The sequence below is a fragment of the Paralichthys olivaceus genome, chromosome 16 (assembly GCF_024713975.1).
Source record: "Paralichthys olivaceus isolate ysfri-2021 chromosome 16, ASM2471397v2, whole genome shotgun sequence".
NCBI lineage: Eukaryota > Metazoa > Chordata > Actinopteri > Pleuronectiformes > Paralichthyidae > Paralichthys > Paralichthys olivaceus.
In genome coordinates this window covers 9,487,529-9,507,901 of record NC_091108.1, presented here as the reverse complement: position 1 = coordinate 9,507,901, position 20,373 = coordinate 9,487,529, and the positions used below count along the sequence as shown (strand labels likewise).

At 43.3% G+C, this 20,373-nt stretch overlaps 1 protein-coding gene across 2 annotated transcripts in view; it reads left to right on the top strand.

Annotated features, from left to right (window-relative positions):
• The first annotated feature begins 243 nt into the window (after positions 1-243).
• The window catches only part of LOC109642271 (tensin-3), a 31,383-nt gene continuing 11,253 nt past the window's right edge, over positions 244-20,373 (top strand). Inside the window, exons 1-13 of one of the 2 annotated variants that reach the window (XM_020106980.2) lie at positions 244-595; positions 7,196-7,359; positions 7,606-7,656; positions 8,130-8,252; positions 8,486-8,550; positions 9,592-9,675; positions 10,708-10,820; positions 11,266-11,326; positions 11,513-11,588; positions 11,680-11,809; positions 12,051-12,116; positions 12,747-12,848; positions 17,686-18,852. In XM_020106980.2, the coding sequence (XP_019962539.2) occupies positions 7,210-7,359; positions 7,606-7,656; positions 8,130-8,252; positions 8,486-8,550; positions 9,592-9,675; positions 10,708-10,820; positions 11,266-11,326; positions 11,513-11,588; positions 11,680-11,809; positions 12,051-12,116; positions 12,747-12,848; positions 17,686-18,852 (2,188 nt within the window). In that variant the 5' untranslated portion in view covers positions 244-595; positions 7,196-7,209. The remainder of the gene's footprint in view (positions 596-7,195; positions 7,360-7,605; positions 7,657-8,129; positions 8,253-8,485; positions 8,551-9,591; positions 9,676-10,707; positions 10,821-11,265; positions 11,327-11,512; positions 11,589-11,679; positions 11,810-12,050; positions 12,117-12,746; positions 12,849-17,685; positions 18,853-20,373) is intronic. The other variant, XM_069511288.1, reaches the window with a different exon arrangement.

The window sequence follows — 20,373 nt, the reverse complement described above, 5'->3', positions numbered from 1 at the left end:
AGGGTTTATGGTGTTCTTTGATGCTTTATGGAGATTTTGCCTTTGAAAATGATTATTTTATTTTAAAACTACACTTTTGGGGGGTCCTGTAGGGGGGGGGGGGGGCTTGAGGAAGTCTGTCTGCGTGTGAGGGGTGAGTGTGAGAACAAATGGAGGGAGGCAGGGGGAGGAGGCCCGCACATAGGGGGAGGGAAAAGGGGAGACGGCCCTGGCGGCGCAGTGGGAGGAGGACCATCCCGTGCCAGCACTTGCGGCGGCTGCAGCGGCACCTCGGGCTGGGGGAAGTGTTGGGTCGGTGTGGGCTGAGCAGCAGCTACAGCAGGAGTAGTAGTGGTAGTAGTAGAAGTAGTAGAAAGCGGTACTTCCACGGAGAAAGACTGAAGGGAGGCACCGGGACCGAGAGAAGCAGCAGTGATCCGGGCTTGAGAGCACATTCCAGCGGAGGAAAAAATGAGACCAGCCTGCTCGGAGCCTGTGTGACGGGGCTGAAGGTTCTTTCACTCCGGACATTGTTCCAACCCCTTCCCTGCAGCTGCAGCTCTGACTTATAAACAGAACCAGAGGAGAAAGAATCAAAAGTTCTCAGCTTGAAAAGGTAAGGTTGTGTGTGTGTGTGCGCGCGCGCGCGCGTGTGTGTGTGTGCAGGATTAGACTTGCATACACTTTGAGCACTTTTCAATCATGTCTCCTTCTCTTGTGCCCTTTGCTCAGTCACATCAAAACTGCAAAACATGGCACCAGTCTGTGTTTGCTTTGGCTTTGAGCACTACTAAAACCTGTGTGTGTGTGTGTGTGTGTGTGTGTGTGTGTGTGTGTGTGTGTGTGTGTGTGTGTGTGTGTGAGTGAAGACAGAGAAGGGACTCATTCAAACTGAGCAAGCCCTGAGCCTGTGGTTATATTCACTGTGAAAGAGAGGTTATTGAAAGCCTCTGGATTGGACTCGCCCTCACTCTCTTCTCTGTGTCTATTTCAGCTTTTAGAGCTTCCTTTGTCTTTCCTCAATGAATTGTGTTTTGCAGTAGCTTATAATTTGGGGTTAGTTGGCCGTTGTGGGCCACGGTGCACCGTAGACCTTTTTTATAATGTGTAACATATGGGGCCCCATTCTTTTTCCCAGCAGTCTTCAGAGCTCAAGCCTTTAGTTTGTCCTTTTGTTGACCGTTGGGACGGGCCTGCTGATAATGATGGAGACAAACAGATCGAAGAGTTTGGTCTTTTTCTTTGAGCTACAGCTGCTGCGTGGTATTTGTGGCCTTAGGGCTATGCTTCCCAGGCAGCCACTGTTGATGACATGTCCAACTGTCCTTACATCACAGCAGCCCTCTTCACCTGAATATCTGTCCCTCCCTTTAACTTGCTTGGAAATCGAACACACACCTGCACATACATACTCTTGTGCGTCTTTCTTTCAAGCAACATAAACCATACAGGTTGCTCCTCCAGCATTTTGCAGGCTAAACTCTTTCAAGATTAGCTTTAATTACAGGCCGAGTAAGACAGGAGAAATGTTTTTGAACTGGCAATTATAGCTTTTGTTGCCGGTTCTATTTTGAGGTTAGAGTTGTACGAACAATATCTGCCCCCTCAGGGCGAAGAAAGAAATGTGCGTCAGAAACCCAAAGTGTCCCTTTCCTCTCACTGATAAGAGGCGGCAATTACAAAGACCGGGGAGAGCGAGTGATGAATGGGGATCTTGATAGTGTGGTTTCGACAGGTGGGTTGGCAGAGAGGCTCGGGTTTGTGTACTGTAAGCAGAACACTGTGATCTAACCCTGGGAGGAACAGCATGGGACAGAACACCAGGGCATTTCACTTTGTCACAGCGGTGCCACGGCCACTTGGCTGACATGTGTAAGCCATTAAACGGAGAGCAGGAGACCTGGGGAAGGGGAGAGGCTGAAAGTAATAAAGGGGCAAGAATAGGGGAAAGAAAGAGGGGAGAGCAAAAGAGATGGAGAGAATGAGAGAGAGGGAGAGCGAGAGTGGGAACGTAATCCATTTTGGAACGCATTCCACTATGACCTTGGGATAGAAAACGGTAATTAGGGAGTACTTTAGGAGCCCTAAGGGTGCACAGATTTGCTCAGCACCAGGGCTGTCATTTTTATTCCCTTCAAATCAAGTCGAAATGTGGCACAAATACATGTTAGAGTTCCAGGCTTAGACAATAAACTTGCTAAAAATGCCCGGCACCCTTCTTCTGTGGCTTTCCTTTCAATAGTTCTCATGGTTCTGTTTATTTCAGTTCTTCAGCATTGAATGGGTGTGAAAGCCTCAGCGTAAACACATAGAGCCCCTGACAGGGAAAAGAAAAAAATCGTGGGCCTTGTCCCTCTCTGGGCCCTTAAACCAGCCTGTTATGTCACTGTGGACAAGTTATACAGCAGCATGAGGCGTGCACTTGTGCCAAGTATGAATACAAGGGGGGTTTGGAGCAGTGAAGCTGATGGTATCAAGGTTATTAGATGGCTATTAGATGCAAATGCTAAATGCCGCCTGGGGGCTACATCCAGAGGACAAGGGCAAGAAACATCTGTTCTGGTTGCCCCACTCCTCTCATCTGATGGAGTGGTAAATAGGAATGAATAGTTCTTTTCATGTGCCAGGCAAACACAGAAATCAAGGCAAATAGGCAGAAATTGAGCTCCATTTACTCTAAATGCTTAAAGTTAAAAAAGAAACACTTTAGTGTAGCAGTAGCCCCACAGGCAGCCAGACTTCCTGAAGCATTTATGACTCTTTAGGTGTTACTCAGGTTTGCAGACAAACAGCTTAGAGGATCATTAATCTGTCCAGAGTTTCCCAAAGAGACAGTAGTGTTCTGTATGTGTGGCAGTATTTCCATAGGGGGCAAGAACAGAGCCAGTTCCTAGAAGGCAGGGTTGGATGCATTTCAACACCTCACATTGAACTGGAGCTGTGGCTGCACGGCAATCTGTACCAGATGAGGTCCGTGTTGAGGTCATTACAAGCGGTTTGGTTCTATTTGGAATTTTTTTTTTCCTCTTTAAGTAATGAATGTCAGAGTGCCCATTTTTCATTTCACACACATAATTTCAGGTAAATGGACCTATAAAAATATTCAAGTTGTCGCAAAATGGAGGCTTTTGCTGCAACATGTCAATCATAAACCAGAAGCTAGAGCCAACAGAAGCAATTCAGTTTGATTTCAGAGCATGAGTAGGGGGATGGGATACAGTGATTACTTTCATATGTGTGCAGGCAAAGTGTTGGTTGAAGTTTGATTGATTTCAAAACACTTTGCATCTCTTAAACAATTTTCATCCCATCCAATTTTTATAAAAAGAGATGATTGGATTGGGTAGATTTAAATCTCTTTTGGTCGATCTAGTCAAAGTTCGGTGGTTTCAGTTTCCCCACTATAGGGATTTAATGCTTTTCTGTCTCATAATACAATAAAATTTGATACTTTTAGGCTTTGGGGCACTTTTTGAGGAAAAGCACAAATCACTTAAGGCTCTGATGGTAACTTGTAATGGAAATTTCTCATTTTACAGAGACAGAATCTAACAACTAAGAGAGTGCATTCCTCTACCAAGGCTGAGTGGCCACTTTATCACCATATGGCATATTTCATATATTGAGATCAGGTCCCACTTATCACCTTTGCATACATTTTAGTCCTCTACATATGTTCGAGAGGTGCATGCAGTCTTTCTTGAGAATTTAACAAAAAACTCCATGTTAAAGAAAATTGAAAAGTGGTTCTAGATCAACTCGTATATTCGGATACACTGACATTTTAATGGGTTCTTCATTGGGTCATTTCCCACACTTCGTTCTGTAGTATTCGAGTAATCCTACTGAAAACATGACCTCCTTGGTGGAGGTAAAAATAGTCGCTGCTCAAATTGTATGTATTATTATGGAAGGTTCTTTCTATATATACTTTATTTTCTACTTCCACTGCTCTGTACAAATGTAAAAGAGATCTGCATGATGACCACTCAGAGATTTCTATTGGAAAAAACAGTCAGGGACATGTAGCAACCAGTCAAATCACATACAAACAAACCTTCATGTCAACGGATTTGGTTGCTGTGGCTCAACCCCAGGCCTGGCAGAGACTTATTATTTGTGAAAGAGGAGCATGTAAAGTTTTTGCCAACTCTTGTCACCACAGTGTTCTCAAAAATGAAAACAGCCATGAGGTCACCCTTCACATGATTAGGCTTAACCCTTAGGGGCTGGCTTGCTGATGACTAGATTTTGAGTCAGCTCACTGTTGGGTTTATGTCCTATTACATGATGCTGTCTTTTTTCATCTCATGGTCCACCTGCTCGTACAAAATGGAAGATTCCATACCGTGTGTACCAGGTGATGGGTGTGGCTCCTGAAATAGAATCAGGCTCCGTCCCAGCACTTTGATATCTTCCTACTCTGTCTTCCCAACATTATTAAAATCATAAATGGAATGTCTGATTCATTTATTCTCAGCATTGTTTGGCGTGATTGAGAGAACAGCATTTGGGGCTGTTCATGCATGTGTGAACGTGGCTGACAGCACCCACACAGCCGGGTCAAGCTATTACCTGCAGAGTCTGGAGCTAGGGGAGCCAGACACACCCTAATCCCCCAACATCCTGACCTTAGTAAACGTGTTGCAGCTTGTTCATAGCAGACCTGGCAACCCATTTTCTCGAATTTCCCCTCTCCACTACTAGAGTTGCACCCAGTGCCATGGGTGGGCTTGGGATTTGAGTTCCTTGGCACTGCTTATTCTGCCTTTGTGAGCTAATGCTGTGCCTCAAACCAGGAACAAAAGCAGTCAGTGCAAATTAAAGACCAATTATCCTTAGTGCGTGCTGGGGCAAGTTGCTCGTGTGGGCTTGAATGATGAGTGGGAGAAGTGAGAGGTCTTAGGAGGAAAAGTATGTTGTTTAGTGCAGCGATACATATTAATTATTCATGTGAAATTAACAAGCCTCATGTTTATATTTAGAAGTTTTATCATTTATCCTATTGTATAATATACTGGTAAGTTTTCTGGATTGGCATGGCTTGTTGTTTTAGTAGTCAGATATAGAACCTAAACAGTTTGGGAAATCCACAACCATTTGCTTCCCTGTTTGAGAATACACTAAATATAAAGATGGACTACCCGTCTCCAATTCCTCCCACTCTTGAGAAATGAGTCCAGAATATGCCGGATATGACCGCTGCCATCTTGCACGTTTAGAGTCCGCACAGTAGCGATCGGGGATGGAGCCGCAGTAGCAATGTTCTGCCAATACATTCCCCTAACAAATCTCGAATCAAATTTCACACAGTTTTAATATCGAATTACAAATTAAAACCAAATTTACCAAAAATGACCTCTACTGCAGCCAGCCAACTGTTTAAGACGGTTTTTGGCTCCACGTTAGAGACGCAGGAGTGTTATCAATCTTTCCATTTTTCATTCATCTTTTCAAGGTGTTTCCCAAAATGTTGAAATATTTTGTGTCACCATATTAATTTAGTGTTCGAAACCCTTCCCATCTCTACATAGCACAGTACTTTGACACTTCCAAAACATTACTAAGCCTTCTCCCCATACCCCTGCCCTGGAGATACACTGAGCCTAAGTACTGGCTGACCTGTTCATTAATTTCCCATTAGTCAACAGTTCTTCTTCAGAGTCCCGGGGGAAATAGACTAACCCCGCCATTAGTTCCAACAATCCCCAAAGACCTCTTCCCCCCACACTCTCACCACCTCCACCAACACGCACACCCTCACAAAACACCCAGGCCTGTTTCCCAAGTGATGACCTCTTCATACACATGGCTTCTTTCATTCCACTCTGAGGGCTTTAGACTGTGGCTACTCTGTCCGTGGTATATGGCTCCCTCTCTGGCCCCCTGCAAGTGTCAGGCTGTGGCCTGCAGTCATGACAGACCTAATTGATGGACACATTCTTGATAGTTTAATCACAACAAACACTTGGTGGCATTGAAAGAACAGTGTCAGTCATTGACTTAGAAACTACATCTGGATTTGTGTATGAATATGGTTTGATTTTACGCCAATAAGAAGATTTTGCCAGGGATAGAACTAACGAAAAGTCCATTAATCAATTGGACAATTCACAGAAGAGAAAAACTATTATAAAAACTTATAATTATAATTCCAACTTTTTATGGTTCTGACCTCTTGATTATTAAAATTTGAAGGCTTTTTAACTCTGTACAAACAATTTGAAGATATAACTTTGGTCTCTGGAGCGTGCTTGTGGCCATTTTTTACTTTCACAGCGAACATTTATTGTTGTTGGACAGACTTGGTTACGATTCCAATTACTGATTTTTATTTACCAATGAAAGTGATCAGTGTATTTTAATTTTCACAATATAAAAAAAATAACTTAAGATTGCTTGTTTTGTCCAACCAACAGTCAAAAATGTTAAGATATTATGTTTATAATATAAATGCATTCACATAAAAAGGGACAGTTTATATTACAGTAGTTTATAATGTAAACATTTGGAATATAGGACAAGATGCTTAGGGATATTCAACATCTTGTCCTATGTTCTAAATGTTTATAATATAAATGCATTCACATAAATATGGACAGAAACATTGAATCCTTACATTTAAAACAGTAAAATCTTTTAGTTGTCTGTCGACCTATTGATTAATCAGCAAGTGGTGTCAGTACAAGTGTTGGCACTGGCATAGACTATGTGTGTGGGGAGGGGGGTGGGCTCTCCCCAGGAAGTTCATGTCCATGAGGTCACAGGGACCCGCTATCACTCAGGGATTTACAGCAACTGGTTTCAACCAGAATTCTTTGTTAAAAAAAACTCTGTCATTATAGCTTCCACTGACTGACTGACTGTATCCAATCTTTGGATATCACTGAAATCTCTCTTTGCTGCACGGATAAGCAACAATCATCGCTAATGTTTAAAAAAAGGCCTTGATATATTGTTTCGATTGAACTAACACTGAATGTGTGACACACACTGTTGACCGTTGCAGTGCAAACAATACAACCTCTGTCATACAATCTGAAATTGAGGTCATTCTCTAAGGATATCTGCGGGAAACTTGGACACAATGACTAAAGCTGTGGACTTTGACAATCAAATATTTACTTCAGTAACGTCACCTGCCGAAAGCGGGAATGGTGTGAGGTAACTGAAGAAACTTATCCTGCTGTGCGTCTGCTTCTGTCTCTTTTGACAGGCCAAGACTCAGAGATGGAGGAGGGATATGAACTCGACCTCACATACATCACGGAGCGCATCATCGCCGTGTCCTTCCCCCGGGGTTGCACAGAGGAGATCTACTCGCACAACCTGAAGGATGTCACACGGATGCTCAAGTCCAAGCATGCAGATAATTACCTGGTCAGTGCTCGCTCCTGTGCTGCTCGTGGCCTCATCCTGACATGTGCTGTAGCCTGTCAAAGTGCAACAGTATTGATGTGGGGGCAGATGGGCTCTGAGGGAGCATTGACAAAACTATTGATCTCTTAGGGCTTAGCTCATCTGTTGATCATGATAATGTGACAGTAAGTTGTTAGAGGTGAAGTGAGACATGCTGGGATCTTTCTTACATTTTAAATCACAGGCTTTGATCTATGTTTCCTTTAGATTATCAACCTCTCAGAGAGAAGACACGATCTCTCAAAAATGAACCCAAAGGTAAGTTTAAAGATATGATACATAACAATTCTTATTAGAATCTATGAAAATTACTAGATATGTGTTATATATTTTGTTGAGTTGTGGACTTGCATTATCCAAAATGTTTTCTACAATGTTCAAATCTTTTCATTGCGTCACAGCCACTTAACTTCCAGAGCAAACGGCTGTTTCTGACCTTCATTGTTGAATACGTGACCTCATTCCTGAACATGATTTGCTGTAGTACAGCAGTAACCTATAGTATGTTTGAGTTACCATCATTATAAAAGTCTTATCAGAACAAGTATCTGTAAAAGAACAAAACACAATGTGTTCCTGTGATGTAGTGGATCTTACTCATCCCCTGTGATCACCTGTGTCTAAGCAGGCGCAGTAAACACAGTAACATTGATTGGTAATAGACTGGGACAGAGAATGAGGCCTCTGGCTGTGAGGACAGATATGATATCAAGTATATGATGTGTTCTCAGACCCTGGACACAGGCTGGCCCGACCTGCATGCTCCACCTCTGGATAAGATCTGCACCATCTGTAAGGCGATGGAGGGCTGGCTCAATGCGGACCCTCTACATGTGGCAGTTATACACTGCAGGGTGAGGATCCACCCGCTGTGTTTGTAACATTAGCATTTAGCTTTGGCCATTACATGTTATTTTAATTTCTCTTTTTTTCTTAAAGGCAACTTGGAAACTTGTTCTCAAAAATAAAAGTTGTGGGCCTGTTTCTCTTTTCTGAAATAAACTTTTGTGACTTCATACTAGGATGCTGATTTAGAATTTTAAGGAATGTGTAGTGACTCATGTCCTGTCCTCTCTTGTTTCTTTAGGGTGGCAAAGGTCGAATCGGTGTTGTCATTTCATCATTTGTGCATTTCACTGACGTGTCAGCCAGGTAACCACAACTATGTCCCGCATTTCTGTTTTTATGTTCCAAAAAATGCTTAAACTTCAGTTTGGATTTATCATAGTGTTCGTGCACCCACTCATCGTTGGCAGAAAATGATAATAACAGTCCGGGAAGATTCATTTTGTAGACCACAAACAATGTTGTTGCTTAACTGCGGCTGATTCGGTTACCTCGATGAATTGAGGGTCAAGGTGAATCACAAAGTGAGTCAATGTCTTTCAAAGTCACAGGAAAACCCACACACTTCAAGCCATGAATCAGGCTGTATTGAATTGCATGAATCAACTTGGAAACATGGAAGTTACAGTAATTGCCTCTGGCCACAGTGTTGGTTTCATGAAATCCATTCATCGTGGCAAAAAAGCCATTTAGATTTTCTAACCATTGTCAGTCAAACAAATTCTTAGAGGCTGGTGCTGCAGAGTCAAGAAATGTGGCAAACGTTTGGAGAGGCAGCCTGGTGTTGTGCCACCATGTAGATCCTCTCTACGCACAGTGGACACCGTGGCATGATCACACATAAACCTTCGTTTTAGCCAATCTCTGCCTCCCTTCAGTGTTTGTGTCCCGCTGAGGGAGACAGGGGCCTGTAAGGTGAATGCAAAAGACAGAGGGCAAAAAAAGAGGAGTAGAGGAAGAGATAGGAAAACAATGAGGCGGTTTTACAATAGAATAGATTCGGGGGGAGCAGATGGAGAGGGACGACAAGAGGGAAGCAGAGCGGTGGTGAAAAGGCTGTTGGTTTTAGGTCTGTCTGAATAGCAGAGCTGTGCACACACTCTGGCCTCTCTCTGTCCTCCTCTCCCCCTCCGTGTTTACTTAAAGCTGGCATTCTCTTCCTCTCTGCTGGAATCCCCTGTCTCTCCGGTTACTTTCACTCTTGTCCATTATACATGTGTACGCATGTGTGTGTTGTCCCAAGTGGAGTCAGGATTAACACCATTCAATTACAGAGCAGCAGAGTATAATCTCTCTCAGGTCGTAATTGCCCAAAGTGCTTAATGTGTTTCTCTGTCTCCTTTAAAGTGCTGATCAGGCATTGGACCGCTTCGCCATGAGGAAATACTACGATGATAAGGTCTCAGCTCTGATGACACCTTCCCAGAAGCGGTAAGACCCAAAACACAAGCACGCCCTTCTGCACAGCCACATGCATCTAACTACCCGAGTGTTGTTGCTGGCGCTTTGTTGACCCACGTCTCCGTCCAAACACATTCATGTCCCTGTCACACCTGATTCAATATGAAACTTGGGGTGTCTCCCGGTTGTTGTTTGTCTCCCTGTTTTCACCGAAAAGCCTCATCATTGTTTATCATTGTAATGAGAATGGGATCCCACGGTAACCTGGTGTAACCCTAACCCTCTGTATCACTATGAGTCATCATCGCTCATACTGAGGGACTCAACTGCTGTGTTTTGTTCTGGTTTCTCCACGTTGTCATGTTAACCTGAACTAAACCTTTATCAATGAAAACAGAGACAGATTACATTCTCAGTGCGTGTCCTGATATAATAAGATTTAGTGCCAACAGCAAAATGATCCTGTACTTTGACGAGCAACAAAAGGAACTGCAATTTTAAAGTAGGCTGCTGGGCGTAAAGGCTTGAGAGAAAGCATAAATGCACATTTTCCAAAATCTTAAACTATTGCTAAACCTGAGGTAGTAACCCAGATCATGTTGTAGTGATGTCACCAAGGCGTCTCAGCTTAGGTTGCATTCATACGGATATGTATTGATTGTAAAAAATGATCTCCACGTGAGTTTAACAATCCCTGTCTATACTAATACACCTGAAGATGCATCATGTGACCGTTCATGTACACTGAGTATGTATGTTCCAGTGTAAACAGAAAGCAGATTTTCTACTGTACTCTGTAGTTGGTTGCATATTTACAGAAAATACTAGTGAGAAACAACAATGGTAAAAAGTAAGATTAGGTGGAAGAATGAGGTAGAACTGTTATTGAAAAGTAAGCGTCTGTAATGTTTTGCCGTTGCCGCTGGTAGTAGAGTTGTGACTGATAAGAATGTCGGTGACTATGGCTACAGAGCTCGATTTGTTGTGACTCAAAGACAAGACATCTTGGCCTCTGTTGAACTGGTTTTGACTGTTGTTTTCTCCTCTATGCTTTCATGTCAGGTATGTTTGGATCCTCAACAGTCTCCTGAGTGGATCCATGAAGATCAATGCCTCCCCCTTGTTCCTGCACTGTGTCATCCTTCACGGGATACCGAACTTTGACGCCACCGGAGGTTCATCTCATATTGTTTACCACTACACACAGCTGCAGCGCCCAATGAAAAAACAGTCGCTGCTCCCACAACAGTATAAAAGAATCGACACGACCACATCAGAGTTTGAGCAGTAAACAAGACGGAGACTTATCTGTGCTTTATATCTCTCTTTTTTCCCCCCCCAATACGCACATGTTAAGACAGAGAGAAGCACTTATATAAACATAACTCCTCCAGAGAAGAACCTCATTATGGGTTCTCAGTAAACCCCATGGGAATTCACACCCATGTTTTCAAGTAAATTGCTGTTTTCGCTAATTTCCCTGAAACAACAAGAGTTTTCGTCACATCGTGCAGCTGAAATCTCGCTCTCACAACAACAGCTTATCACACCTTGGCTGTGAGTAAACCAATCTTCTCTTGAGGGCACATTATCAATGCATCTGTAATTTTGTTTTTTCAGTTTGTCGTCCCTACATCAGGGTTTACCAGGGGATGCAAGCAGTGTATTCATCTGGGATCTAGTAAGTGGCGTACACATGTGCTACAGTGATTGGAACATTATTGTTTACTTCAAAGAGTGTCGGAGTACTTCAAAGCTGTTTTCTGTTTAACTTAGCATGACAGTGAATTTTATTCCTCGCTGCTTTCTGTAAACGTCTGTGCTTCCAAACTCACTCTGACTGATTCTGCTGTTGCTTTTGTTTCAGTCACATTGGTCCAGGCCACAGAGACCGGGTATGCATCACCCTGGCGCCTGCCCAACTTCTAAAAGGGGACATCATGGTAGGGGAAAAGAAAACAAGATGTATTTTCAGAGATGCTGACATCGGTCCTCACTGAAGTAATCACAATAGTTTTGCATTTTCTCTTGTAGATAAAATGTTATCACAAAAGTGACCTATCCTCAGAGCGTGAAGTCATTTTCCGGCTACAGTTCCACACGGGAGCAGTGCAGGGCTACAACCTGATGTTTGAGAAAGAGGACATGGAGACCGCCAGCAAAGGTAGACATGAAGAAAAAAAAAAACAGAACAACAAAAACGGGTGTCAACGTGCCACCACTAGTTTTTGGCTACTCCTCTGCTGCAGGGCTCAATCTGGACTCAATTTAGAGTTGGCAGTTTCAGGCCAATCATTTTGTTTTCCTGAACATGTTACGTGTGCTGGGAGAAAACTCTTCTCACAGACAACACCATTCATGTTTCCTTTTTTTCTGAATGGCATTCCTGTGTGTTCATATTCCAGATCCCAGATTTCCAGATTACGGTAAAGTGGAACTGGTGTTCTCCGAGGGACCGGAGAGAATCCCAGGTAGATTCCTAACTCTTCACCTTCTTCAAAATATGTTACATGGAGACGTATATTGGAAAAGCAGTGCTTTCTCCATTTTACCCCATTGTGCCGTCCTGTGCACTGTTCCTCCCCCTATGCTCCCTGGTGAGAGGGGATGTGGAATGCTACAGAGGGGAAATGTAGTGTGAAGTGTGTGCTGACAGAGGTAAAGAAGCACAGCATGTGCTGCCCCAGAGCTCCACAGGAATTAAACCTTTCCAAAAAAATCTAAAATATCTTATAACATACTGAAAGATTTATACTAAGGTAAGACTGATTCGTTTTGACCAATAATTTTATATTTCCAATCATTGTACTCCGCCAAAATTATGATTTAGGTTTTATCACGATCATAAAAACCATGAAAACGTGTTTTGGAGTTAGAAGTTAAGTTTTTTAAAATGGAAAATGTAGTAGAAATATGAGGGGAATACATATCCTAGAGATATTCCACTGATAATTTTTGCCAAGCTCTACATATATATGCAAAAATATCCTGCTCAGACAAATCCAACTCCTTTGAGCCCCAACAGATGCTACGAAAACATAAACACACAGAGGAAAAACAGCCAGATACAGTATCTACATTAATGTTGTCTCTGGGTCCAGGTGCCGACAGGTGGCAAAACGGGGCCGATGTTATTGTGGACTACAACACGGCAGATCCTCTCATCCGCTGGGACTCCTACCAGAACCTCTGTGATGGTGAAGGTACGGCTTCGACATTTATCTGCATTTAGTTATATTTAGTTATAACATTGTCACAGTCTGCTGAATTTAATCGATGCTATTAAATATTAGAGGCTATTCTATGAATGGAAGAAGAATACACAGGGTGTGATGTAGGTGTTAAACTGCCCTCCTCTCTCTCGCTGTTTCTTTTTGTCTATTCAGTGTGCTCAACACTCACAAACACACACACAAAACTTTTCTCTTTTTCTCTCAGGGAATTAACACAGCGTGCCCCGTGTTATTGGGGGAGTGCAGTGTAATTGCATTAACATGCGCGCACAGTCGCCACCAACTTAGTTTATGTTGCAGCCGTTGGTAGCTTGAGTGGAGTTATTGCTCAGGGGTGGGACATAAAAGTCTTTTTTCCACAGAGTCTGCCTGCGTTTTTATTACAGCGAAAAGAAATGGAAGCTAAAAAATGTGTCCCCAGTGTTAAGAAAACCGTAAGCTTGGAGTATGGTCGGTATGACGAGCGGTGTTATTCCTGTGTGAAGGGTAGGGAGGAGTGTTGTTGTTGTATGTGGGGAATGCTGGTTTCAGAGGAAAAGCAGCTAGTTCTCAAGAGATTTCTATTTTGTTGTTTCATCAAATGAATAGGCACGCTTTAACCATCCCACACACACAGTCTCACCAGCGCCCGTACACACACACACTCAGAGCCACCCTGTCGGGGCGTCCCGTCCTAGCTGCGGTTGTTGCTCTCCACTCAACCACAGAATTCACAACAACCTCCCAGAATAGAGCGAAGTGGTGGTGGCATTAAAACACAGATCCACCCTTTCCCAGTATTCATTGGCAGCTTTTATAAGCACATTGATTAAAATGAGGCTGCCTTTTTTTTCTTCATTTTCCTCTAAAATATCCCAACATCCATACAGAGTTATATGCACACCTCTGAAAATCCAATTAAAGAGCGACCACTCAAATTTAAGAATTCATCAAAGACGTCCAACAAAGATGCAATATCTTTTCTTGCCTTTATTCCTAAAGCATTCATGTGGGATATTTACAGCCTTGTTTTCTCATGTAAACACTACATCTGAGAGGAAAGACTGGGAGCTTTGTTGGAATTCTACATCTACTTACCACCAGTCCTCCGGCAGGCCCCGTTAGCCTGTGAGAGGCTGTCACTCAGCGGCCGGTGAGGAGGAGGAGGAGGAAGTCCGAGAAACCGTTGCCACTGTAGTGCTAAGGTTGTGAAAAGAAAACTAATTTACTTCAATGGCTTTTCTCCAATCATTGGCGAGAGTGTGTGTTTATCTCCATGTGTGAATTGAGAGCTGAAGTTTAGAAGAGTGTTTTTCCAGAACGGTTGTTTACTTGGAGTTTACTGTTGAAGCAGGTCATTGTCTTGGAGTGGCTCGACCCGCAGCTGATTGCCAGAGTGAATTGTTAAACTCTATGTATGATTATTGTTATGGCTCATGTATAAGGTAAAATTACGTGGTGGCAAGATCATGTCTGAGAGAACAATGTGTGGCCCCTCGACACTCATACTCACTGACTCTGTAACGGGTTTGTTCACCCAAATTAAAAAGAAATACAAGTTCTCCCTCACTATTGTTGGTATATAAATGTGTTTGAGTTGTTTTTCTTGTTTTGGTAAAAGGTTTTTTTTGCAGTGTGGGAGATTTCTGCTGCCTCAAGGTGACTGAATTATTTTTTTGGGCTCAGAACATTTAAAAATCACATTTTAAAAATTCAAGAGCAACTTTTCTTTCTGGACTAGGTCGTTCCTCATTAGTGTGAATAATCCACAGATTTTGCTTTCAAATTTATTTTCAAATTTGATGCCATAGGATAAACTCATTGAGAAACAGAGCAGTACAAGGGACAATAATGAGGAAAGCAACAAACAACAAGAGAACAAAGTAAGGACATAAAGAACAAAAGTTACAAACTTAATTGAGAAACAATCAAAATAGAGAAAAAGATCCATGTATAAATAAATAAGGAATGAATGAAATACAATAAATCATGGAAGAAGGATATCATCATCACAAAACCGGACACATGTCAGACACAAGATAGATAAGATAAAGAAATCATGAAAACACTCATAACAGTTCATACACGTGGGCAAAATCCCAGATAAACCTTTGGTAAAGGTTGAACATAGTTTGGACTAACTAAACTGTATGAAGCAACTGAACTTATGACTTGAATGTTAAAAATAAGATGGTTCATGTATTATATTTATATCTTTCCAATTTAAAAACATTGGAAAAATGTACTTTACATATATGCCTGTTTCTAGTTTTGTGTTGCCCATATGAAACTCAATTGTTTTCCAGGATAATATTAATTTAAACATTTCCAAAAAAGAGTAAAGTGATGACAACAAAGTCAGTGGATTGTTCATAGTAACCAGGATTTTGTTGCTGAAAGAATTGTTTCTGTTTTTGTGGTCTTCCCAGCAAGTGGATCCACTTATGTTGAAAAGTTGAACAGTGGTGAACTTTAAAAAACATGAGCAAAAAAAACCAAACGATTTGAATGACTTTATTGGTGACTGGTTCCTTTCAACACTTGTACCTGTAGAAATAGCGTGCAGGATTTTACGAGATGCAGTACAGTAGGTTTTCCCAGAGGGCTGGCGTTTACATATCGGATGCACATGTAGAAGCCTGGGGCGGAAGAAAATGACGACGACGATGATGTTCGTCATTATGCTTTTCGATTCATGGTTTTGGCTTTCAGGAAGAGCGGGATGGTAGTGACTGAGGGGGGATTGAAAGGGTTGGGTAATTACAGAGCCATTCATAACCAGACCTGCGATACTAGAGCAGCAGCGAGGGGGGAACAGCTCTGGTCTCTCTGCACTGTAATTGGTGGATTATTCAGGGACTCACCAACACCACAATGACCGACATTGTGAATTCAAGATAGAAATGGTTTGAATGATTTTCTCAAGTTCAGAACATACTCTGGTCCCTCGGTTAACCATCTTTGGCTTTTCGTTAAAGTCGGTGTAATCCCTCTATAGGTGAAAAACCAGTTTTCGAAACAGTTGTTGAAGCGCATAATTGAGTTTAAGGACCATCTGTCCCATGGTGACGTCTCACAGGAGGACGGCAGGAGTGCAATTTCATGATGCACAAGAGGGAAAGAAAAATGGCTTGGCTGCAGCCTTTCGTGAAAATTGCTCCAAGTCGAAGGCAACGATCGTGTTAATTAAAAAGTGTCTTTTCACAGAGTGAAAAAGTCTGGCTGCAGGAATGTTGTTTTCATTCTCTGATCCTCTCCAGGCCACCCCCCTTCCTTTCAGTGGGGTAGTCCCCTAATGCAGGGCAAGAGGTCGGGTTACTTCTTTCCTTCAACCCGCCCCCCGCCATTAAACCCCGCCCCACTTGTTTACATTCCTCTGCCCTTATTTGGAGATCTCAAGGTACCCCCCCTCTGTGTGGAGTGCAAACACTCTCACCTTCTCTGCAGAGAAAGAAAGCAGGGCCAACTTATTCCAAGTCCTCTTGATTTGACCCTGACCATTATCTGCTGGTGAGAAGCCATGACTGCTCTCCTTGGGTTGTGCCTGCGTGGCCTTCTCTCCTTCTCAAGTTTTGCTTTACCCGAGACAGGGATTGTCTTGTGGGCAGTGGCAGCGACGGTAAGAGATTTTTTTGTTTTGTTTTGTTTTTGTATTTTTTCTCGAGGCAGATGAAGGGGAGGGAAATGAAAAGAGAGGTAGGATGACAGATAGAGAAAGATGGCCAGAGTCAAGGGAAAAAGGGGGAAACATCTGTCTTGAAGCCTGCTTGCACCTTTCCCTTGAGGGAATGTTACAAGAGGGATTTGTTAGAAATCTCCCGGTGGAGCTGACCTGTGTGTGTGTGTGTGGCAGCTCAAGGCCCAAATGCATGGTTCCACGTGTGAGCCAGGGAGGGGGGGGGGGGGTGCAAGACATTCATACATGCATGGAGGAGCTTTCTTGAGAAAAGGAGGAGGGGGAGTCTTTATCATGCATGTCTGGTATTTAGGTCCTCCAGTCATGGTATGACTGAAAAGCCAGTACTTAAGATGGCAGATTGAGGGAGAAGCATTGGAGTCATGTGCTGGCTCTTTTGTTGAGAGAGAGTGACAGTGCACTTATCCAGCTCTCTTTTTTCAAAAGTCTTGCTTAACTAGATTTTGAATTTTTTTTTGATTGTTGTAATTGATTTGCAAAATGGCTGACCTCTGAGTTCTCTTTTACCTCTGAAGATTAAGGAGGTTGTTTGGACATATGCTGGGGGTCAGGGGCCAAGCGAGAGGGAGTAGGCCGGATTAATCACAGCCGGGTGAGGAATGCTGGGGTTGAACTCTGAAGATCTTCGGCCATCTGACTCTTGTAGTGGCATTCAGTGGACTTAACCTCTCTTATATAACCTGAGCATGCTGTTCATGCAGCATGGGAGAGAGAGGAGTTGTTATTGCAAAATGACTGGAATGTATTTGTTTGAAATCAGATTGTATTAGAATATCGAAAAGGATGGTTTTGAATAATTTGTCTCTATTTAGAAACAGGATTCATGTTTTTTCTTTGTCATTGTATTAATGTCTTAGTTTTCTATGTAGTCTGGTGCTTTGTATTGTCTGGAATGTGTTTGTCAGCTGAGGTGCGATTGTAAGTATTGAGCTTTGTCATTAACAGAGTCTGAATGGTTGCCTTCGTGGAACGACATGACTGTGCTTGTTAACAGAGTCTTGCTTTGTCTGTGGTTTTGTGCAGTTTGTGTTGTCTGTGTGAGTCTCTGTTGTGTTGTGTGTCCCTGTGTGTGTACGTGTGCCCATACTGACAGCTGACTCTATGAAGCGCTGCGTCTCTTCTATTTTGCAGCGCCACGCTCTCAAGGCCTAACCCAGGACAAAGCGGCTAACAAGAGGAGCCCCGGTGGAGGAGAGGCGACGTTGGGCCGGGCGGCCCGCACAACCTCCAGCACCTCCAGCCCTGACCACAGCGACCACGCCCTCTCCGTCAGCAGTGACTCTGGCCTGTCCAGCACTTCCCTGTGGGCGGACAGACCCCCACCTGCCAACACAGCCACCATCAAGGCGAACCAGCAGGGCCCCAGCCAGCAGGAAAAGGTCCAGCTGAAGCGCCTCCTTAGTGGCTTTGGTCTTGAGGACCCCTCGCTGGAGGAAATGGATGATCAAGGCCCTCGGGTGGGCATCCAGCAGATAGTCCCAGCACAAGTGCACATCAATGGAGATGCCCGACCCCAAGAGAGGGAAACGGACATCCTGGATGATGAGGTGATCACAGGTCATGATCTACACAGCGTGGACAGCCTGGGGACCTTGTCGTCATCCTGCCACAAGAGCAGCCAGAACTCCCTGCTGTCGGATGGCTTTGGAAGTCCTGGAGGAGATGAGCAGCAGAGCCATAGCCAGCATCACCTTCCCGCACCCCCACCCATGGAGGAATATGAGCGAGTCTACGCTGAGGCTGGAAGGGGCTGTCTGAGCTCCCGAAGTAACTCTGTGGCCTCCTCTAATCCCAGTGGTGCTGCCATGCCCAAGCAGCATGTCTACAGACAGGGAAGCTACTCCACACAGTCCTGGGTTCGCCAGCAGCAGATGGTTGCTGCACAACAGTTTATCTACATGCCAGAGGAAGGAAACGATGCAGAGAGATACCCAGGAAACAAGCAGGGGGGCAGTTTACCAAAAGCAAGCCAGCCTGCTGAGCCACAGGGCCCTACCAAGGACACTACAGTGGACACTTTGAGAAACACAGCACCTATCAAGGAACAGACGACTATAAACAATAACAACAACAAAAAACAGGATGAGGAGTTCAAATCTTTAACGATGGACATTGACAACTCCATCGATCAGCTCAACCAGCTCATCATGGACCTGGATCCCACATTTGTGCTGGTATCCAGCCGCAGCAATTCCATTAAGAGGAACGGCAGCACGCACGTCAACAGCTCGGTTGGCAAATGCTCAAATGGCATCAACGATAGTAATGCAGCAACCCTGACAAACACGCAGCAGACAGGTAAGATAGTCAGACTGTCCGGGTGTGGTGGTGGTGGTGGTGGTGATGTGGTGTGCAAGTGTGGTCGCAGAAGGAAATTTGTGACGTTTTTTTTACGACAACTTTTTTGAACATGCGGCAAACATTTTGAAACGGTTCCTCTCATACATCAGCATCAGCTTTTCCTCTTCTGCACAACAGAGTTCACAAAATAAAGCGCAGCTTCTCTCCCTCTCCCACCGGGCGTGTTTTAGTGGCAGAAATAGCAGGGTTGTTGTCTGGTTTTCAGATGTTTTCAGTGTGTTTCTGAGCAAAGGAGCGCTGTCCTGACTTGTTGGCAGAGCTATCTGACTGCTTGATCAGTGTGCTACATGAAGAGAGGGAGAGCCGCTGTCATCGACCTCTCGGAACAGGGCCGTCTCTCAGTGTAGGATTATAGAGATTGGGTTCGGGGGAATACAGATGTTTACTAAATCAAAGTCCTTCCAATTGTGATTTCTTCAGACTCCACAGCAGAGCGACAGGTTATTGTCCGTAGAAGCTTTAAGCATAACTTAAAACACATTCTTTTTATTTTGATGTTAGTCATCTTTAATAGATGCTCTCCTTATTACTGCAGTTTCATTTTCATACTTCCATTTGTCTAGGCTCTGAACTTTATTCAATGATACTGAAATGTTGTTGTTGTTGGGAACAGAGATTATGCAACATAATGACTTCTACCTACAGTAGATATCCACCAAGTTATTTCAACCTCATTCATGTTGAAACTGATCCCAGGAACATATTCAAAGATGCAGTCTGCAGTCTGTATTCTATCACCAGGCTGTAAACACTTCATAGAAATTGCTGCTTTGAGTTATAGCAATGTTTTCTTCATGTTATGCTGATGACCATCGACGTCATCTGTCAGATTTGGTTTTCTCTCTAAGGTTATGATGTTTAGTAGTGTTGACTGCCTAACAGTCATACTACTGTTAGTTATATTATATTTGTGTTTAGTTGAAAGCTAGTGAGGCAGAGAGTCTGAGTGTTAGCGGAGCGTGAATCACACTCCAGCATGTACATGTGGTTGCAGGGGGCCACAAGATGGGGAGGCCTGAGGAATTTCCGAAAGAGGAACAAGTGAGCCCTGAGGCGATGTTTTTTTCATTGGTTTCCAACGGCATACCTGTCTGTGCATATCAAGCAGTGGTGGAATGTAACTAAGTACAATGACGCACTGTACTTAGCTACACAGCATCTCAGAGGAAAATATTATACTTTTCACTCCACTACATCTGCTTTAGTTACTAGTTACTTTACAATGCATTCATGTCCAGTGAAAACCATTTATCTACAAATATGATTATTCAGATTTTTTTCTAATAAACTGAATTATTGCTCTGTGGGTTTGGAAGATTCTTCTACTTTTAAAGCTCGATAAAATATGAAGCATTAGCTGTAAAATGTGTGAGCTCTTCAAAATTAGACTTTTTTTTTAGAGATACATGGTTCTTACATGACAGCATCAACTACAAACATAAGATTATTTTATAGAAT